At 34.6% G+C, this 22,052-nt stretch overlaps 1 protein-coding gene across 1 annotated transcript in view; it reads right to left on the reverse strand.

Moving 5' to 3' along the window:
* ADAMTS19 (ADAM metallopeptidase with thrombospondin type 1 motif 19) overlaps positions 1-22,052 on the reverse strand; it is a 212,866-nt gene that overhangs the window by 13,825 nt on the left and 176,989 nt on the right. Inside the window, exons 19-21 of the mRNA XM_016158274.2 lie at positions 15,110-15,245; positions 10,873-11,077; positions 8,010-8,162 (exon numbers count right to left, since the gene is read on the reverse strand). Of these exons, the coding sequence (XP_016013760.2) occupies positions 8,010-8,162; positions 10,873-11,077; positions 15,110-15,245 (494 nt within the window). The remainder of the gene's footprint in view (positions 1-8,009; positions 8,163-10,872; positions 11,078-15,109; positions 15,246-22,052) is intronic.

The raw sequence follows: 22,052 nt of genomic DNA on the forward strand, positions 1-22,052 counted from the left end.
TATGGAGCTTTCTGATTGCCTAACATCTCTCAATCCACTTCTCTCATATTGCCTCTCTGAGCCCTGAAGTAGTTAGTGTGTGTGTGTGTGTGTGTGTGTGTACTTCTAAACATGTTTGTTGGTTTTATTTATTATACTACATGGACTTGTACATATTCTGTATGCAGTATATACAAGGTTATAGACATATTTTTCTAATCCATTCTGCTATTTGTGTTTTGTCTTCTAAGGTAGATCCTTTGTTTTAAGTAGCTCAAAATACTTTTTGTTGGACTATGCACATCACTAACATTGGATTACTACTTTGATTTGCATAGTTAGAGCATTCTGAAGTTCTGAGAGACCTACAGATGATTTGGCACATGCCAAAGATGTGGGGGTAGAGGCAGGGGGCCTAAGAAACTAGTCCTCTGCATATGAGGTGGATGCTGGTTTTGCACCCTGGCTGTGCAAAAGCTGGAGTGCCACCCAGCCATCTTAAAGCCAAATCAGAGACATGTTTGTTAAAACAATTTCCCTTTCATTATATTTTGTATCTAAAGAAGCCATATGATGCCTTTTTAAGTGGTAATTTTTCTCACATTTTAAGGATGTCTTTCTCTGGTAGTCCTGGTGATCTCGTTATGCCTGTCTCTGGTATTGGATGAATATATGCTGCACTGTATCTCAGTAAAAAATGCTTGATGCTAAGACTACTGATTTTAATTGTATAATATTCTTATCAAATTTCATTATAGTTTTCATTTGAAAAAAATCCCCCCTCCATCACATTCAATGTTCTCAAAATGAGCTTTGGCATACTCCATCCCCTGTAGAGAACACTGAGAGTAATTTTTAACTCAATCACATTTATTTTCTGAATTACTCTCAGGTATTGTATAGAAGATGAAATTATAGATATCCTCTTATGCAGCATAAGAGCACCAATAGCATTATTTTAAGAGCCTAGTGATTTTTCAAAGATCTATTAAGACAGCATTATTAAACCCTGGGGATTTAAAAAAATTTGGCTTGCTTTTTTCCAATCCAAAGGATGTTAAATATATGTTCTTATCTCTGTATTTAAAATATAATTCTACATGTATTTTCATATATAATATACATTATATATACGAACACATATACATATTCACATACACACATATATAAAGACAAAGAAAGAGAGATACTACTGTGATCTCTCTAAATTATAAATTTTCTCTATATAGAAGATATAGACACATAGTATGTATGCCTCATTCTTTTTAAACTAATATAGTCTATGTTCAATCATACCAGCCAAATTCATTTGACAACATTGAGTAATTCGATCATAGTGAAAATTCTATATATGTAAAGCAGTGCAAAAAATGTCCCATTCTCTGGTCGTGCAAAGAGACAGATGCAAAAAAAAAGAAAAAAATTGATAGACAACAGTTTGGGGATTTTGTGGATGGTTTAGGAGAGCTATATTCTCCAGATAGAATGGTAAGTAGTAAGTTGTGTAAATGCTCAGTGATATATCAAAAAAAAATAATTAAAAGTCTTTCTTGAGGAAAAGGATCCTATTTATCATTGAGTAATTTCTTCAGTGTGAACAGCTTACTCACAGACAAGTGAGCTTTCAAATAAATGTTTCTGTAGTCCAAAACATCTCTTATTTAGGATATCTTAGGATAGATTTCTTCAATGTCCAAATGTTGAGAGTTATTCCCACAATCTCTGATTTATATAATTCATTAATCCAACTATGATACAATTTAAGTATGATATATTCATACTTGTTTATAAAGTAGCTGATCAAATTTTCCTTTCTTATGAGATTATTTATAATTTTAAAAATGATAAGCGCTTATTTTTCCAAACACCAAGATTCGTAGTCATAATTAGAATATAATTATGAATAGAAATGCTAATCTATGTCAAGAATAGTTTCTAGATTTTAGATAACTTCAGTTTGGTTTCAATCTACAGTTTTCTCTAGTTTGAAAAAAAATTACAAAACTTTGAAATTGGAATAATCTAATGTAAGCTTTCCCAAAGCATATTATACTAAATAACAAAGTAGCTACATGCTCTGCAAAAGTAATCTTTAGTAAAAGAAATAAAAGAGAAATGCTATTGTCTCTCTTTGCAATTTACCAAATACAGAAGAATGTTAAGGGATCTGAGAAGTCCTACAGTAAAAAGTATTTGTTTATCATTGTTAACTATAGTATTTCTCATACATGGAGACCACATTCCAAGAAATGAGTTTTCCATGGAATATAATTTTGGGAATGCAAGCTTCAAAAATGTGTAAACTATCATGAATTTAGTCTAACAAAAGGGATGACATTCAGGTCTTTGGTATATACCAATTTTACAAATGTATCTATCTTTGACAATATACTTTCTCCATTATAGCAGTTCTCATTTTATTCATGCTTTTGTTCTCTAGTTTCAACCAATACTTAACATTTTCTATTTTTACATTCTACTAGGGTATTTAATTTGATTATTTGCTGTTGTTGCTAATTATTTAATTTGAATGAGAAATCCTTCTAACAACTGATTGAGCTTCCCCCTACTAACTTGTAACAACCCAGTTAGTTTTACTTTGATTAAAATCAGTGAGCTATATATATTAATTGGTTTCTGGGACTTCCCACAAGTTGATTTTAATTGGGGTGGGGTATGCATCAGCATTGGGTGAGTGCAGATATGTAGGAAGTTAGAGTCCTAAGATCCTAATCTGGTCATCAGGAGACAAGAAACCTCTCCTTTGGATTTCTGGGTCTGGCTCTTTTTGACTTAATGCAAAAACTCTAGGCTACAGAGGTACATGATTAAAAACACAGTGTTATCCAGTCATTCAGTTTAAGATATTCTTGATTGCATTGATTAAGATTAGTTTCTTTCAACAGTTCACCAAGTTTTCCTTCAGTGGATAAGTCACAACTTCAATAAGTTACAATTACCTGTCAATATTTATTTTACAAAGTGACAAGCTTGTATTCAGCAAATAGAAGGCAGATTATTAGGCCAAGGACCTTATGAGATTTGGGGGGTAGCCTATTTTAGTATTAATGTATTCAGAGCTTCAAATTCACATGATTTATCATTCTAAGAATCTAAAGAATAAGACATAAAATATATATATTTTTTCAGGGTTAGGTGGAAAGGTGCAAACCAAGCCACATATATTGAATGTTGGCCAATCTTGACAAAGGTATGGCAGGGTAATAAATCTCTGTCTTTCTAGACTTGTTTTAAGTATGTCAATAAGGAATTGTTTTTTTGATTTCACACTTTCCTGTTGAATTTTTTTAATTTAATAATTAAACAATGAGAACACTTTAAGGTCATAATGCTTGATTATGCAAAGCCTCTTCAAGAGAGATCTGACATAATTTACTTGATTAATTTGAAAGTCTATTTCTGAGTTTCTTTTAAAAAATTTGAGTACTAAGTACTCAGGAAAAGGCACTCTTATTTTCCTGTAATTACTAGAGTCCTGGGACACTGTAGTACACCAGATGGATTTCAGTGGTAAGACAATTAGTTTTACTAGAAATAATACAGATATATGCAGGTCCTTCGCAGTTACAAAAATAAACGATTACACAATCAATATATTCTGAGTTTCAGCCGTGACATTGTTTTCAGAGAAAATGCAGACAATTATTGTTAAACATCACTTTGGGATATGTAACCACATAGAACTAGAAAATCCCTATGAGAATGACTTCAGAAACAGTGGCGTTCTTATTCACTTAAATGCAGTTTTTATTGTCAGAAAGCATGTATTCAGTCTGATATATTTCTCCTATTCATTACAAAGAATTACCTTAGTTTTTGGATTCTTCTTCTATCTAACTCCTCTTCCATTCAACTGAATATACTGAATATAATTGTGGTTTCCTTTATCAGGAAAAGTTTAAAAATGCCTTGTTATACTGTAAGCTTTATAGTCACCACTTCTAAACAAAGATATCCCATACTATCTATAAAATTAAATCATCCAAAATGATTTACAATGCTTCCAGCATTATTTTGAATTATATCATCGAAAAAAGACTCAGTCTCTCATCCAAAAATCTATTAACCATGTCATGTGGCCAAAACTATTCATTTCCCAGAATTTTAAAGGACTAAGTTAAATTCAAATTGTAGAGTATGAATTTATTCTAAAAATAGACCAAAAATAATTATGTGCCATTCTAAGGTGTTTTGTTGTCATCATAATTCACCTGAATAAATATAAACCACTTGTTAATACTGCACAGAAAAGTTAACTCTATAAAAACTTCATGAAGAACCAAATTCTGTTTAACAGGTAGGTATATAAAGCAATATTCTTTTATTTGCTCTTCAACTGGCCTCCAATAATGAAAACAAGAAGTTGTAGAAGTTCAAATAAAAGCAGAAAGGCCAAATTCTAGCAGAAAATATAGCATTTCATTAAACATAAGGGATTATGTTATTTTTAAAGTCAATGTTCTATACTTAGGAGAGCTTAAATGAGTAAACACAGATTTATACTGCCAGGAAACATATGGGTTTACTGTGCACTCTCAGGAAAAACCCTAAAGCCATATCACTATCAGAGATACAGTCAGAATGTGGCACATAACTGGGTCAACGGTTAACCCCAGCCAGAGCAAAGCGACCGCATTGTTTGTCTTCTATTTTTGCAAACTTCCTGGTCTCGATGAAATAAACACAAGCACTATTCAACAAAGACTGCATTACATCTACTTAGAAATCAGAGGTAACACTTTTATGTCAGATTTTTCTCTTTGACTGTTTCCCTCTCAAGCTGAGGCAGTTTTTCCACTGTTAACACAAAACCACTAAAACATAAATGTTAGAAACCACAAGGCTGATACGAATGCAGTGAACACAGTTTGAGGCATAAAACCATATTCTAGCCTCTCTCTAGCCAATATTACTTTAGTCAATAGCAGTCAATGACTTTTAGACAGTGATTCTCTCTCTAGTAATTCATCCATAGTAGCGAGGAAAAAGCAGAGTTTCAGAGCTGGACTTTATGGATAGTCCATTGAATATTCTAGATTAAAGAATCCTAGGCTGAATTTTAAGTCTACTTATGCTTATCAATAGTTTAAATATATTAGTAGAATTTGAGTGAAACTAACAGACTAAGTAACCTCAGAAGAGCCCAGAAATCCACCCACAACTGCACAGATACACTGCTATTCTTATTGCAGGGTCAGAGATGATAAGAATAAGAGATCTACTTGTTTCTTCTGTCCATTAATATTTTAATCATTGAAACTTTAAAATCGCAGCATTATTTTTTTCTCTGTAATTATTTTGGGATGGTCTTCATTTTAACCAGAAAGTGATCTCTCAGGAGTAAACAAGGAGAGGTGACATTCACATGGAACCACTGGCTTTAATATGTGCATGTCATTTGAATCTGTAATGCCAAGATTTTAGTTACGAATGAAGGAGAAAACATCTTTAAGGAGAAAAGCAGACTTATATAAAGAGGAAAAAAAATGCAACATACTGGATCTTCTGAACAAATAATGAAACAGTCCAACAAAGGTAAAGAGTCATGGAATAAAGATAAATATTTATGGTGGTTATCCATTTCTTTCCTTACAATGGTTATGTTCTAGCTGGGTAGCAATATAGTAAGGCAACAAAATTAGTTTGAGTTAATTAAATCCAGGTAGATTTAAAAATTGCATCATTCATGTAAATGTGGTACAATTTTTAAATATATTTCTCGGGCTTAGCATGAAAAACCAAAGTTAACATTTTCTATGACCTTCCAGTTAATTTTGATTTTGCTTAAGATTTAACCAGAGGCTACATAATAGGCACAATTTAACTAATAGTAATGGTATTTATCATACAAATAGAATTTGTTAGCATTAGCTGCAATGTAGGAATTTACAGTTCTGTGTCATAAATTACAATAAAACCTGGATCTTCTACTTTTTGCAATTATAATTTTTGTGGTTTTTCGTAGTTAACTGGAGGTTAACATTTATCACTTAGAATATTTCTATTAATTAAGAAAGTTGGAAAAATATAGCTTATCTATTCTAGTGATTTTAAAACTTGTCCTTAGAGCAGAATCATTTCATATAAGGAAAACATCCAGAATTTTACTAGCCAAAGTAAATAAAAGCAGAGTTCTTACAACTGGAAGTGAGCAATATGTGACCTTCCCCACACCCCTCCAACTCATATTTTGTTTTCTCATCCTATTTTATACTTTTAGTATTGAATGAAGAGTTTATATATACATATAGCTTGAAAATAATAGTGATGTCTAGTTTCTTTATTTCACTCATACAGAAACAAAGATACAAAGGTATTCAAATTAACCAGTTTGGCCATCTGCACAATGAGGAAGTCCAAACTGTCCCCATGTCTCTTGAGTTCCAAATCATTGTCTCTTCCTATCACCCACTCTATTTTTTTTCTCTTTGAGTTAGGGAAACATAAACCCTGAACATAAAAAAAAAAAAAAAAAAAAAAAAAAGCTATCTGTGATTAATTTAGAATTCTCTAAAAGTTGTTTTAGAGAAGTTGTTTACTGAAAGTTGCTTACTCTGAAGGAAGAGTTTCCTTATATGATTCAGCAATTAAAAGCTGCATGGATTGGGCTAAACATTTCCCAATTCCATAATCAGGAATTAATTTACATAGTTTACTAAAGCACCCTTTAAGAGTCCCAATACGAACTCTGAATGCTGTCAATAGTGGAAAAAAAGTACAGTTTACTGAAAACTCAGATACCATGTTAATATGTAAACTTTTGTCAGGGAGGAAAGGCATAAATAATCACAAGAAAATAGATTTTAAATGTTACAGATTTCTTTTGGGGCCACACTGGGCAAACTGGCTAAACACAGTACATTATACGATGAAAAGATTTCTTCTAGAATGTCTCTTAGTGTTATTGAATAGCCATCATATTCCCCACCATACCCAGGCAGCCCCCCTTTTTTGCATTTATACAATAAAAGGGAAGAAGAAAGGATTTATTATCTCTCTTCTAAGGCCTGGAATTTTATGATTCCATGACAACAGGAATATAATATCATAGCTAAATGTGGCAAGGCACTGGGGATCATTTGGTTAATACTCATATTTCTGAGAACTAGTATTTAAGAGCCATTTTCACCGAGATATGATCAGAATTTTATCTTAAACCATGAAATTTATTAATACTTTGTAGAGTGAACATGTGACTACTTTCTACAGCTCATTTATATATAACTTTACTTTATTCATAAATTTTAAGTAAGCATTATTATTATCATGGTATTAAACTTACTGTTCAACTGCCAAAGAATGAATTGTGTCCACTCGATTTGACCAAAGGTTTCAAGAATTGTGTTCCTTCCCACTTCTTCTAAACACAACCCCAGTGTTGGTGGGAAAAAGAATGCCTTTTACCTACTATGATAGGAATTTCTTTGCTTGGTTCTGGCAATACTTTCCTTAGTCCTATTTTAAATTGACTTACTCGATAGTATTCTATTTATTAGGTAGGCTTTATGCAAAAATATTTCGACGAAGAACTATATCAAAAAAACTAGCAACAAAACAACAAAAATTGTATTTTTGAGAGCTTTATTTTTTTTTGTTTTATTTCTTTGTTTTTAATTAATTAAATTTTTATGGTGACATTGGTTAATGAAATCCAGTAAGTTTCAACTGTACACTTTAACAGTAAGGCATATATACATTTACACTGTATGTTCACCTTCCATAGTTAGATTTCTTTCTGTCACCACATATTTAACTCCCTTTATCCTGTCTACCGACCTCCTCATTTGTATTAAAATTGTGTTAAGTGCTTTATGTATTTTATCTTATTTAACCTTTAAGGCAGTTTTATAGAGATCGTGATCACGACAGACAGGCAGCATTTGAACACATCCCACGATCTTCACCTCTACTCTCCATCTCTCTAAAATGTCATACTTTATGGTTATGGTACCCATGGCAATGCTGACATTATTGAAACTAACATTAAGAATGTACAGAATGATTCTCACCTTAGACCAGTCACCCATTCGCCACACGTAGCATTTCGAGTAATCCTCACAGTCCTCAGCCTCCCTGGGTCTGGTGGAGAGGACGCATTTCTTTCTAGGGTTAGTACACCTCACAGTCCGGTGACGGACACCTTTGCCACACTTGACCGAGCACTGGAAGATAACATCAGAGTTTGGATAAAGTCAATGACTAGGAGATATAGTCGAATGAGGAAATTTTGTTAAGTATTGGTTCTAATCGTCTCTCATAAGCCTATAACTCACATAAACACCAAGCAAAGAATATAGAAATAAAGAATAAGGAGAATAGGCTGTGTACCAGTATCAGAGAGTAGATAGGGCTTAGGGTACAGCATTGGAGGTGAAAGAATTTCAGCAACGCAGAACCATTAGTACAGATCGTGATAAAACAGGGATTATTTTTAACAGATAATATGCAATGATCAAATGTAAATACTAAATTTGATTGAGATCAAATGTTTACATATATTACATAATAAAATCATCATTTTATTTTTACTAAGATTTACTCTGTTTTAGCCTCAAGAAGTGTTTGTAAAAAATGACAATTTTTTAAATTAAATTTTTTGGAGTGACATTGGCTAATAAAATTATATAGGTTTCAAGTGTACAATTCAATAATATGTATAGTGCATTCTGTGTTCACCACCCAAAGTTAAATTTCCTTCCATCACTATGTATTCAATTCCTTTTACACTTATCTACCTTCTTTTGCCTCGCTTTCCCTCTGGTACCCATTAAACTGTTGTCTGTGTCTATGAGTTTTTATTTGTTCGTCTTGTTCATCTGTTGCTTTCAATTTCTTATTGAATGTCATTTTTCACAAACTTTTCTTAAAGCTAAAACAGAGAAAATCTAAGCAAGAATGAACCAAAGAATTCCTTTACATAATTATATACCCCTAGAAATCATTCTAAATGGCTGTATGAATTGAAATATAATATAACTTGGTTCAAAAATAGTTTACTTCATAGATAATTGATGCTTGATTGACAATGATGACATAACAGATACAAAACACACATGTATATTCCACCAGTCTCTTAGGTGCAACTTACCCTGTCATTTACATTGAAGCTTCCCATTATGGAATATGTATAAAGTTCTCAGTTTTACAAAGGTACACATCATCACTGACTATCTACTATCTGGACACACAAACCAAAATGGCATTGGATGGGACAGGGGAGGGTGAGGGAAATGAGAGTGATGGCAAAACTTGAAAATCCAATTTATATTTGCATCTCAAAAAGGTCTAAAGAAAGAAGTGGAGGTAAACATTTAGCAATGATGGAGTGTAGGAGTAACCATGCGAATTCCAAGAGATGTGTTCCTGAAAACTTGAGCATGGAGTTAATGATACATTAAATGTACTGAATTTTGCACAAATAAGTAATTATCTCATAACTTAAGGCTTGTGTTTGAATATATTGAGCTTTGAAGTAGACCACACGTGTGATTTGGCATTTTAATATTTATATTTTTGGTTTTTTTGCAATCGAAACTAACTCTGACCCATAAAATCAATTTTAAATTAAATCAAAACAAGAGGACCATCTTTTAATTGGCATATTGCATTAGGACACATCATTTCACCCAGCTGGTGCCAAAATCTGTATAGTAGAATATTTCTGACCCATTTCCTCCTGAAGAGTTTGCCAAACATTATGGTTAGACTGGAGGTGTGGTATTTTTGTTTCCCTGATGCTCATGTGAATCTTCTCTCTAGACCGAAATGACTCACACTGATTTAAAACTGAATAATGCATTCACTCTCAAAAGTACACATTACACATGAAGAAGAATCTACCAAACAGTAAGGTATAGCTCAGGAAAGTAAGACAACAGAAAGTCACACTATTTGCTAATGTGCTTTTGGGGGCATTGGGTTCACTGAAGAATATTTACAAATCTTATTATGTAAGCTACTTTATCATCATGTTCGAAAGAATGGGTACTTCTTGCAACCTAGCATTTCCTATTTGTCATTTTTATATCTTATCTAATATTATAAATTAAGCACATGGATGATTTGGCTCTGGGTATGTGTGTGCATTGGTTTTTTTAACATGTGTATGAGAATAGAAATGTGAGTATGTGTGCACGTGTGCATGCTCCCACGAACTCACATAATATGTTTCAGAGCTGCCAGGAGATATGACTGGTGTTTATTATTATCTAAAGATATGAGCCATGAAAACAGAAAACAAAGCATACAGTTTGGCACAGAATATACCCATATGCTACACGCTACAAGCTAGTGGGTGTGTGATGCAGTAAGTTAGACAGCACTGGGTTCAAATGCCAGCTCCACCACTTAGGTAGGCCTTTAGGTAAGTTATTTAATTCCTCTAAGTTATATTAGATAATGATAAAACTGTTAACTTTCTTGCATTGGTGATTGAATATAAACAATTTACTAAATATGAAGTAAAAACACAGTCCTTGCTCACAGAAAATGTTTAAGTGTTAATTCCATTCTTCTCCTTTCCCTTTTAAATGCTCAAGGATAGATAATGAGTCAAATGTGTAATACGTACCCACTTAAGAGTATATTCATGACAGATAAACGAAAAAGTTAAATTAGAAAACATATATAAAATATGCTCTTAATCACAGTACAATATTTATAGAATAAAGAGTAAATAACTTCGTTCCTTCCTGATTTCAAAATTATTCATAATGAGCACATAGATTTTTTTTTTATTATCAACAAAATCAGTAGATGGCATTGAAAAATATCAACTGTTGTACAGAGAGATTCTGAACATGCTATGACATGACCTTCTACAAGCCAAGAGTCAAAATAAAAAAAAGGAAAATAAACGAATGTGTACTGCACCTCTGACCACACTCCCGCCTCCCACACGGTCATGCAGTCCTGGCCCTCGCAGCGCTGGGCAGAGGCAGGCTTAGGCCCAGCACAGTCTCTCTCCCGGGCCCTAACCAGAGTTCCATTGCTCAGTTGCTGGGTACACGCCACTTGTCTGCTCTGCATCCCTTTTCCACAAGTTCGTGAACACGGGGTCCATTCTGTCATCATCCATCTAAAATTAAAGCAGAAGTCACTAAAACAAGTTAATGGATATCAACCATTTCTAATGAATTGGGATTTCCCCTCAGGACCAGGCATTTAAACAACACTCCAAATATATATCAGGAAGAAAGTAAGGCCTATGCTGGAAGAATGGTTCATGAAATTTGGTATTTGAATGATTCCTGTCAATGAATCCCTCTCTGTATTTCCCATGATCTTGACAACCTTATAGGGGGATCTGAATCCTCCACTACACCACCTGCACAATCCTGTTTCTGTACAGAGCAGGGCAGTCAGGGCCTGAGCTGAATTCCGGGTTTTTTACGAGGTGTACTTTCTTAAAACGATACATAACAGCTGGCTAAGTTTCCACTTTCTCATTTGTAAAACTATTAGTATAGCATCTGACATACAATAGGCATTCAGTATATAGTATATATTATACATCTTACAGTGTATTTATAAATCACTTATATGTATTTAGAGATTTCTCTAGCTTCGTCACCCACTTAAGTAGAAAACAACCATATGCTCAGCTTGTTCCCCAAACACTTTCTGTGTTCACTTCATGGCACTTGCTTGTGGGGCATCTACTGCGGAGGTCCTTGACAGCCAGTTTCCTCCTAGAAGGGCTCCTCTTTCCAACCCCCAAGGACTGTGTTCTACTCTGCCCTCTGTCACCTGGCTTGTGGCTCTCACATGACACTTATTAGATATTCTCTAAGGAAGCGAAGGAGCTCAAAGCTACCTATAGGACTTAACCTCCTTTTCCTGATTAGCAAATAAGGCCTTCAAAGGCAGAGATCAATGCCTTATTCATCTTTGCACCCATTAAACATTTCTTGAGATGGAATTTATATTTCTCTCCCTGTTTCCTAGAAATAATCTCACTTCTTTCAAATTTACTTGAACCCATGTGTTCTTGGCAATGAGCCAAAATTTGAGATGTTATACCTTCTGACAGCCTAGTTTTCTTGTGTGTACGATGGTTTGATTCTAAATAAGTCTAAGCTTCTGTTACTAAATTTTTTTAAAAATTCATGATAACATCTGTACTGCAGTATCGTCTCTAGCAAGGTTCTCGTCTGCTGGTCTATCAAGTATGATGCAGACTTACTATTTTGCTTTGGAGTCCTCAAGTGGATTTTTCCTAAAGTGCACATTTATCTTCCAATTTCATTTAGCTTCTGCTTCATCTTTCTGCTTAAGGATACCCATGCTATAAGCACAACATTTTAAACACATCTTTGGACTTTCTCCCCAACTATGTAATCCAGAAGACATTATTAAAAAGGAAAGTATCTGCAATTTCATGGAACCTCATATTTTTAAAATAAAATTAATTTTAGAGATTCTTCATATAATGATAAAAAGTTACTTTTTTTCCATTCCTTGTGAAAACCACTCAAAAATAAGAACTACCATGTAAAATGTAATGAGAGAAAACATTTGTATTATAGAATTCATCTAACTTGGAATTTCTTTATCTTTAAGATTCCTTTTTAAAAAGCTACTTGCTAGTGCATCTATATATTTCATATTTGGCACATAGAGTTCCATCAAACCAATTGGTGACTTTTTCAATAAATGTGAACGAAAATTAGAATGAGTCTTACCAGGGCGGGGCAAAGAAGAGGCATGAGAAATAACGGTTGTGTGATACCAGTAAGCCTTGGAAAGCCTTCCTGTGATGACCCCTAAGAATCGCCCATGTTCATATCTTACTTGCCAAAATTTTGGTTAACCCCACTGACATTGCTTCTCGGTGGGTCACAATATACTGCCTCCTTTTCCAAGAAGGAAAATACTAATAAAGACTTTTAGTCTCCAGCTGTAAAACTAATTCCTCACTCAGAAATGTACTGACATTTTAAAACTATTCATTTTACCAAGTCATTATCGAGGCATTTTCTCCCACTAAAACTGAGGTCGGTGAATGAACAGCAAATGGTGTGCATTGCACACTGCGACCCTTCATTGGCTGAGTAAGGGAGCGACAACCACACCTCGTCCTCCACTCCAGCTCTTCCAAGGTTCCTGATCTGTCACAAAAAGCCATCACTCTTTCGTCCATATGGAAAAGTTATACGGTATATAAAACAAATGTTTTCTAATATTTTAATAAGTCACTTAACACAAGGGAAATTAGCATTTTAGTATCTATTAAAAGAAATAAAGAGAAGATAATTCTTGGAAATAATAATGACAAAAAGGATCTGGGTTCTTTAGCTGATAGGGCGAAGGCCAAAAACGCTGCTTCTTTATCTCTCCAGCACGAAATGCAAGTCAGGACCCAAGGACCTGACTGTAGGCAACAATAATTCCTTAAGTCACCTTTCTTGTTGATTACTACACTGCCTTCTCAAAAAGCTTAATTTGTTGAACTATTTATGGAGTTAGGCTTAAAAACACGGAGACAGGCAGGTGGATAACATTACTAAAAGTACTGTAATGTACTTTTATCTCTTGCACATTCTTTTATTTATCATTTTTCTGTCATATTCTTTAGAAGCATATTTTTGCCTGGGGGAAGGGTAGGCTCGTAAGAGCAGGAATGCAGAGAGAAGGAAAGGTTGGTAATCAGTTTTTTACACCTGAGACACATTGAATCTACAGAAAAGTCAGTCTCAAAATGTCAACTTTGTAGAAGAAAAAAGGATTTTACAGATTCTTTTAAGCTCTCATTAACATTGCACGAACGAATTCTGAAGGGCTTCCTGAGTTTTGCAATAAGCAGAAATTGAGGAAACTCAGGATGTAACGCTTTTTCAGATGGGGGTGGGGGTGGGGGAAGGAAACCAGAAGAACTGGGCACTCATTCCCAAAGAGATTACTGAAGACAGAAAAGCCTAGAGTTAATTGGCAACTTTGTCCCCGCCCCTTTCACTGCCCATACTTATTCACTGTGATGCAGGGTCATGAAGATGCTATTAGTTATAGATCTCTACAAAACTCCAAATTCTTTGTATATCTGAGTTGCAAGATGTAAAACTTCACTGATTCCAATGCAGAAGCTATTGTGAGAGGAGACTGATGCTCTGTTCGACTCCCTAAGAACTCACAACTACACCCTAACTCATTGAGCTTCTACAAACCTCTGAGTGTCAGGATAGAAAGGTTCCTATTCTCATATTCTGGAGGAATCAATCTGGCTTCATTCTTTTTGTTATTCCATCTCTAAAAGTTTTCAGGACTTTTGACACTGAGGCTTAGTCCCACTCAAGCTCAACATCAAGTTTTATCTTAAAGCATGCGGACATTCAGGAGCCCTATGATGAAGACCACTCTAAATGGCCTTGCTGCTAGACTGCTCTAAAATTATACTAAGGTTCCACTCATTTGTCTCTGAAGGTTACTAAAACATGGTTTCTTTCTACTCCACTTTCAGCTGCTCAGCACTGCTGTTTTTGTCCTCTACTCATGAGTTTCTTGCCTCCTTTGTTGCCTAATACTCACTGGGGAAGTCACAGGGGAACAAAGCAACTAACTGTCCAGTAACTAGGATCCAGGTCAGAAATCTGGTGACAAGAAATCAGGAGTCAGGCAGTTTGTGTTGGGAATTCTGGGAGAAGTAAGGGTCCAGCTGAGGAGCCGGTAGGACCACACTGCCCCCATGGTTAAGCAGGGGACTGGGTTCCAGCCAGTCTTGCTTTGGTTTATATCATCCTTGGCAAGTCCTAAAACACCATTTCAAAGAATTCAGGAATGAATAGCTCCATTCAACCCAATAACTAGATTTCTGAAGAGCTGACCAACAGGTTAACAAGTAATTTTAATGACTCTCCCTGATCCCAACTAGCAGTGGTTTTCACACTGTGGAGAGCTCAGTTACAGGGAAGGCGAATCCAAGCCTGGATGCACCAATATTCATTCCATCAATTGTTTCTTTCTGAGGCCTTGCTTACTTAAAATCTTATATTTGGGTACAGCTCCCTTGCATTGTTTTCACGAAACTGTGATTTCAATAATATTTTGAGTGTGTTTTAAAGACCAGCAATGTCATGGCCAAACAAAGCCTTAATGAGTGGTGGGATAGGGTCACCTAGTTTGGCATGGTTGCTCGTTGCACTTGCGAATCTGTGGCTCTGGCTTGGTCAAGTATTTGCATTTCTTGTTGTCTACGATGCTGATGTTTTTGTTCATGATTTTTGTGCAAGACACCGTTGTCTTCCTTTCTCCTGAAAAGAACAAATAAACATATAAATAAAAGTTACTATAAGGCCTTTGTCTAATGGATGTAGGAGGTGTTCATAAGCTTGTTATAATTTTCGTAGATATTTTAGACAAATTTTAGGTTAAATCAATGAAGATGATATTATTTACATAACGAAATGTATCTCTAGGCTTAAGGAAGATGAATGGTGATTTTTGCCTCATTAGATATTAAATGGCAAGTTTTATATTATAAAAAGATTGTGGCACCGTAAGTTGACAAGATAATAATTAAAGACTTGTTGTAAAAAGCTATGCCATCTTTTGGCATTAAGTGCTGAAAAGACGTATTTTCGTAACACCCATGTATCTTAGTGAAGGCATATGAATACGCATGTAAACGTGCATTCACCTTTTCATTTGGTTGTACATCATCAGTGCTCTGTGGTAAGTTATAGGAAGCAAGCTTAATTTGAGTATGACTCAGATAAAGATCCCAAGAATTCCAGAAATCCTCATTCCCTAATGATTATAATGTTCTCTAAGAAAAGCCATGGGACTCTTACCATTTTTCACCAGATTTCAGAAAACTGACTTTTCTACTTTCTCTGGCATGAAAGTCTGATTAGAGGAAGTAAAAATGACCATTTGTATGCTGTATTCATTTTTCATAAAGCCCTATGCACACTTATTTACAACCTTTTATTATTACACTTTAAAAAGCCTACCAAATATGTGCTCATTCTGTTTCTCAGCAAAAGTCTAAATATCTATATAAGATTTAGGAATCTAATTTAACTTACAATCTGACATTACAAAATAATTATATCAACCAACAATTTCTAAAGCCATACAGATCACGAAGGATTAAGAAATAAAATCACAAGTCTTCTGGAGACTATTGAAAGTCCCATTAGTTAGGGTCCTGTGACTGCCTTGCCATGATACTTAGGAAGCTCAGAGTGTTCCTGCTGGTTATGCTAAATGGGACAGCCCAGGCTGCTGGCAGAAAGGTCCTTCTGTTATTTAATTAACAGAGAGGGAAGGCTGGCATCAAGGGAGGAAAACAGACAGGATGGAGAGGGAGAGAGAGAGAGAGAGCAAGAAAGTGAGAGAGAGAAAGAGCAAGAGATACTTCAATAATTTTTGAATATCTTTTACTTTGACTTGAATGGGGGGGTGGGGTGGGGAGAGAAATGATGGGTAGCCAAGTAGGAGGCAAGAGACAAGTGTAGGGTCAGGATTGTCACCTGATTTTCCTCTCAACAATACTGAGCATAGTCTTGACAATTTGTAGTACGCAAACACAACTACATTTACATACATATGTGGATTAATTAATAACATATCTGTAGTTATTACATATCACGCAATTGAAAACATTAGGATATTCAGTTGTATCTTCTATCATAGGCAACACCATGTTGGCCAAATTATTCCCTGTCTGGAGAATCCCAAGGATCTGATGCAATGCAATTATTTTATGGGACGTCACGCAGGTAAAAGGCCCTTACCCTTGAGCGAGAGAAAATGTGCTTCCAACCAGGATCCCACAGCATTCTGCGACTGTGCACTACTGGGCCAACAAGGGGAAGAGCCAACCACAGAATAGGAAAAGGTGCCTCTTAGGACATACAGATTAAGAAAGAGTCATGCCCTCTGGCAGATGAATTAGCAAACAGTGTTCTTTTCTGCACACAGAAGGGTGCACGGCTTGGCAAGTGACTTGCAGTCGGTGGGCCGAGGACTTTATAGGGGCCCCAGCTATGTCTCAGAGGTCCCTTAGCCTGACCTGTGCTGCTCATGCAGCCAGGCAATCTGATGCTAACTTGTGGAGAAAAGCAACCTTTCATGCCCCAGGGGTACTCTTAGGGGCTGTCCAGACTATTTTGTCCTTCTCAGGTCAAGAAGGGTGGAGTGTGGTGTTAGACTTAATCATAGTAGTGTTTAATACCCACCAACTTTACGTAATTTTCAAATAAACTTCTAGAAAAGCAGAAATGACTTATTATGTTCATTTTCTTTTCACAGAGAAAACTGGCCCCACAAGGCAGGAGCTATCTAAATATAAAAATTTGGGACACATTTATGGTCAAGTTCCTCTCAATTTTCAATGCATCAGGTGTTCATCTATGACCTGATGCAGATACTAAATAGACATTATGCCAATTTTGCATAATGCTAGCATATGTAACTATTATTTCAATATTACAATGAAGCCAGCCTAAAAGCAGGATTAAAAAATATTACTTTTATAAAATACAAATGTTAGTTTTAAAATCTAATTTAAAGCCTTCACAGTCATTAGACACTCTTTTGCAAAATAGATGCAGTTGCCTAAGCTCATTTAAATAATGGCTTTTTGTCAACTACAACACAAAAAGATGACAGATATTATCCAGAAGGCTTTTGCTGAACATATATGTAGTCACGGAATAAATAACTCAGGGCTAATTATACTGCATTTATTTCCTTTCTCAGAAAATATCTATCCTTAGCTATATTAGCCCAGAGCTAACATATTGAGCTATTTGAAAAAAATCTTTTAAGTATAAGTTTTGATATATCAAAAGGGATAAAGCCATCAGCACCGTTTCAGGGAGCGCCTGAGTGGTGCTCTAAGAAAGCTCGAAGGCATGCAAGTATGAATTGGGACATTTTCCACAATGTAGCAAGGAAGCTCACATCATAAGTTTTTTGGCAGATAGAAGATGCTTAGCCTTTTTTTTCTTATTTTATTGAACAAAAACAATAGAATCAGGAAAAAAAATCTCTATTGCTGAGCTACAGACACTTCATGCCTATGAAAATACAACTAAGATCATAAAGCCATATGGAAATGTTATTGTTTGAGTTTTTTTTCTTTTATATATTTTATGTCCCAGCCAACACAGGAAATTTCCATTCTAGCATTTAATAGCAGTATTTATAATGCATCCAGTACTGTGGAACCTAGGGAAGAACAGAAAGCGATGAAGTAACTGGCCTTCTGCCTGAACCATGAGTAGCTACAGGCTGTTGACAGTGTATTACTTGCTTTATGGCAATTTACTTCACCTCTGGGTCATTCCCATTAAATTGGTATTGGGAAAATCTGTTTTGATATGTTGAACACAATTATGAGTAAAATAAAATAACCATTATGCATTTGTCTCTCTCAAATTTGGGCAAAATATGAAAAGGTAAGGTAAATTTTATGTACTGACTCTTGCTTGGTTCTCCAAAGACACTTAACAAAGACTAGATATGACATTGTGCTCCTTCTTTCCCAGGCTTAGACATAAGCTGATACTTTTTTCTATGCTCTGTATTTAACCCCTGAAATGGATATTTTTAATAAAACTATATTCTATCCACATAGATCACATTTCTACAACTTGCATCATAAATATAGAAACGCATTTTTGGGAATGGGTTTAGTGTTTTGATATGCACAGCTGAAATTCTCTTACTGGCCATTCCGAACTTTTAAATAAGATTGTGGAACTCTCTATAAGAGAGACAACATGTATTCACTTGTTTTCACAACTTTCTTTTAAAATTTTAATATATTTATTTACTATTGCGCTAACATAGGCAGCAAGCGAACAAATACACTTTAATGAGGATGAAGGACTTTTCTCTGAGCACTTCCTAGAGATACCTAATATGTCGGCTATTTTTTATGCATACATTTTAAAACTTGAACAAGTTCCAAAATCATGTCATGCCACTTACTTCTTAGCAATTCCTCTTATATTTCTATAAGTCATTTTTTTCCTCAGGGTTTGGGCTTAATATTAAAATGACTGCTTTTTATTTTAGTAAAAACTTTTTTATTTTGCATTATTCCCAACACCCAATATATAACCTGAACTGATCTTGTCTTTTCTATACACAAATATTTTAATGGGAACTCATAACTTCCAAGTTAAATATAACTTGGGTGCTAGCATAACACTAAAGGACCATCATGAACTAGCTTCTTTCAACTTTTCTGGTCAAATCATTTCTCACAACTTGCTCCTCATATTTTGCCCCCTAGTAATAAACATTCCTACTAACCCCAGTGCCTCTGGACCTATGCATATCCCTGGAAGGCTTTCTACATCTCCCCATATTACTCTGTGTAGTCGTTTTATCATCATTTGGCCACTACTAGATAGACAGCGAATTCTCTAAAAGCAGAAGGTACTCATCTTTGTATTGTCCAGCAAAAGTGAGTACATGGTCAGTATTGACAAAAGAATCAATGAGTGAAATACAAGCATATTATTCAAACCCAAAGTGCTTTCTGTACAAAGAACTTCATATTAACAATGTGTCTTCTAGAATGATAAAAATCATCTGCAAACTAAATGACTAATTATGGGCAATAGTAATCTATAATGTATCCAATTAATGGGCTAATATTTAGGTATTAAATTTTAAGTTTATAAAGAGTTTACATTAACACAAAAATGTTCCTATTAATTTAAGTATAAAAAGTAGTATACAAAATTATGTTAATATTATTAAAATAGAATAATATAAAGAAAAATATATTTTGGTGTATTTTCTTTGGCTAATAACATTTATTTGGGTACATGTAAAGTACCTTTAAAATAGAAAATAAAGGAAAAATGTGCATCCTTGAAAAGATACAGGCATTTGTATGTGGAGACGTTTCCTCAACCAGAACCCAAAATCTTGGGTGCCTTCATAGAATCTGGTCATGGACAAGGAAAGCTGTGTCTAGGATATCATAATATAACGATAAGAGCATGAGAGTTCGTAAGTTAGGAGTATTTAACTAATGTGAAGAATGTGGAATGTTGGCTTACATTTTTCCTCTTCAAATTGTACCTATGTATATTTCCTAAAAGCAAGTTCAATTCTTTATTTATTCCAAAAGAGTTATTGGATTTGGGGGTCCTCCCTCATTCCAGGTTTTATTTCATTCATTCATTCATTCATTCATCCACTGGATCACAATAAATCCTAATGTATTGCAGTTGCTGTACGTGGTATATGGATACTGATTCCACACACAGCTCTCAGATCTCAAGGAATGCTACACTTCTAATGCCTCTGAAGACCAAGATCACTTAAAACAGTTTTTTTATGTCAAAAAGAACTTTACGCACTGACCCACACTATCAAGGTGCCAAAATAAATTTGAAACATTCCTTCAAAGTTTTTAGATCTTTTAGAATATCAAAGGCAAAGTAAACATCTGTTTCACGAATACATTTTCAGCTGTTTGAAAGTAAAAGGACTGATTTCAATGGCCAATGCTAAAATAAAAATGATATATTCATTCAAATTTTTCTAGAATTATCGTTAGAAATAGAAAAGATGGCAATCAAAAGTATATCTATGTTAAACTTTAAAAATATTTACTTGAGATCACCAGCATCTATTAGATATTTTTAAACAGTATTCCTTCTAAAAGAAGAGATTTTTATATCTTAGGATTTTCAGATCTGGTAATAACTGGTATTGATAAATTAATAGAAATGCATAATAAATTAACTTTAATTTGGATTATCATTTTAAAACTTAGTTGGAGATATTGATGTAAAAGATCATCACAATAAAAACTTAGCTACATGACACTGGGGATCTTTTTAAAATTTCTTTTTCTTACTTATTGCTGGCAATCTAATGCCTTGTGATCAAATTCCTGTGAAATAGAATAGTGCTATTACTCCCCTTTTCCATTGAAGGTAAATTTTGTATGAATCTGTTTGCAATGTTCTGTGTTTTGAACTTCCTCTCATTTAATTCACAAATATGCTGAAAGATTACAAAGCTCTTTCTGGCTATAAAATCAACAACAAGGAGTCAGAAATAATAAGATTCCTGAGTTCCTGTCCATCCACTTCATCTATGAGCTGCAAAGGAAAATAATCCCCAAAAGCCTAGAAATATTTTGGCTTTTCTGAAGTGATTATGTGCCCTATTAACATAGAGATAATTGAACACTGTTGACTGAACACAATGGAACAAATTTGAGAACGGTCTTCTGTGTATAATTAGAAGGCCTATTTTACAAAACAAGCCATTTGGAATAAAAATAAGAACATATCTAAATTCTATTTTTAAATTTCATTTTTTTATTAAATTTATTGGGGTTACATTGGTTAACAAGATTATATAAGTATCAAGTGTGCAATTCTATAGTACATCATCTGTAGATGGCATGTGTGGTCACCACCCAAAGTCTAGTCTCCTTCCATCACCATATATTTGACCCTCGACCCTCTTTATCTTCTTCTCACCCTCTTCCCCTTATGGTACCCACTATTTCGTTGTCTGTGTCACTGAGGTTTTTTGTTTGTTTGTTTGTTTGTTTGTTTGCCTGTTGCTTTCTATTTTATATCCCACATATGAGTGAAATCATATGGTTCTTGTCTTTTTCTGACTTCAACAGGTTATAGTAAAACACTTCCTTCAATCCAAAGAAATAATCTCTAAGGGACATGCCCTATTTTGTGGGAATGATATTAAGCCTCCTGAGCTGCTCTTGAAAAAGGTATAAGGTGAGGAGGAAAGGAGACTTGAACTCAGGAATCCTGGATTCTAATCCTGGCTCCTTCCTAGTGGGCACATGACCTTGAGAAGTCACTGTCTCTCCCCTTCAGTTTTCTCTGTGAATAATTAAGTTACACTTAAGACTATTAAAAAAGCCCTCTCACCTCAAAATTAAAATAATTTATAATGAATCCCTATTCCTTGGGATTTGGCAATTGGCAAAACATATTCTAGGTTGGAATCAAGGTGTCTTGGGGAAAAAAATTTAACCCTAATACTTTGCTTATTCAAACAGAAGACTGACGAGTTCTGAATGTTTACTTCTGATGTAGCTTTTA

Source organism: Rousettus aegyptiacus, unplaced genomic scaffold (assembly GCF_014176215.1).
Source record: "Rousettus aegyptiacus isolate mRouAeg1 unplaced genomic scaffold, mRouAeg1.p scaffold_m13_p_7, whole genome shotgun sequence".
NCBI classification, from domain to species: Eukaryota; Metazoa; Chordata; class Mammalia; order Chiroptera; family Pteropodidae; genus Rousettus; species Rousettus aegyptiacus.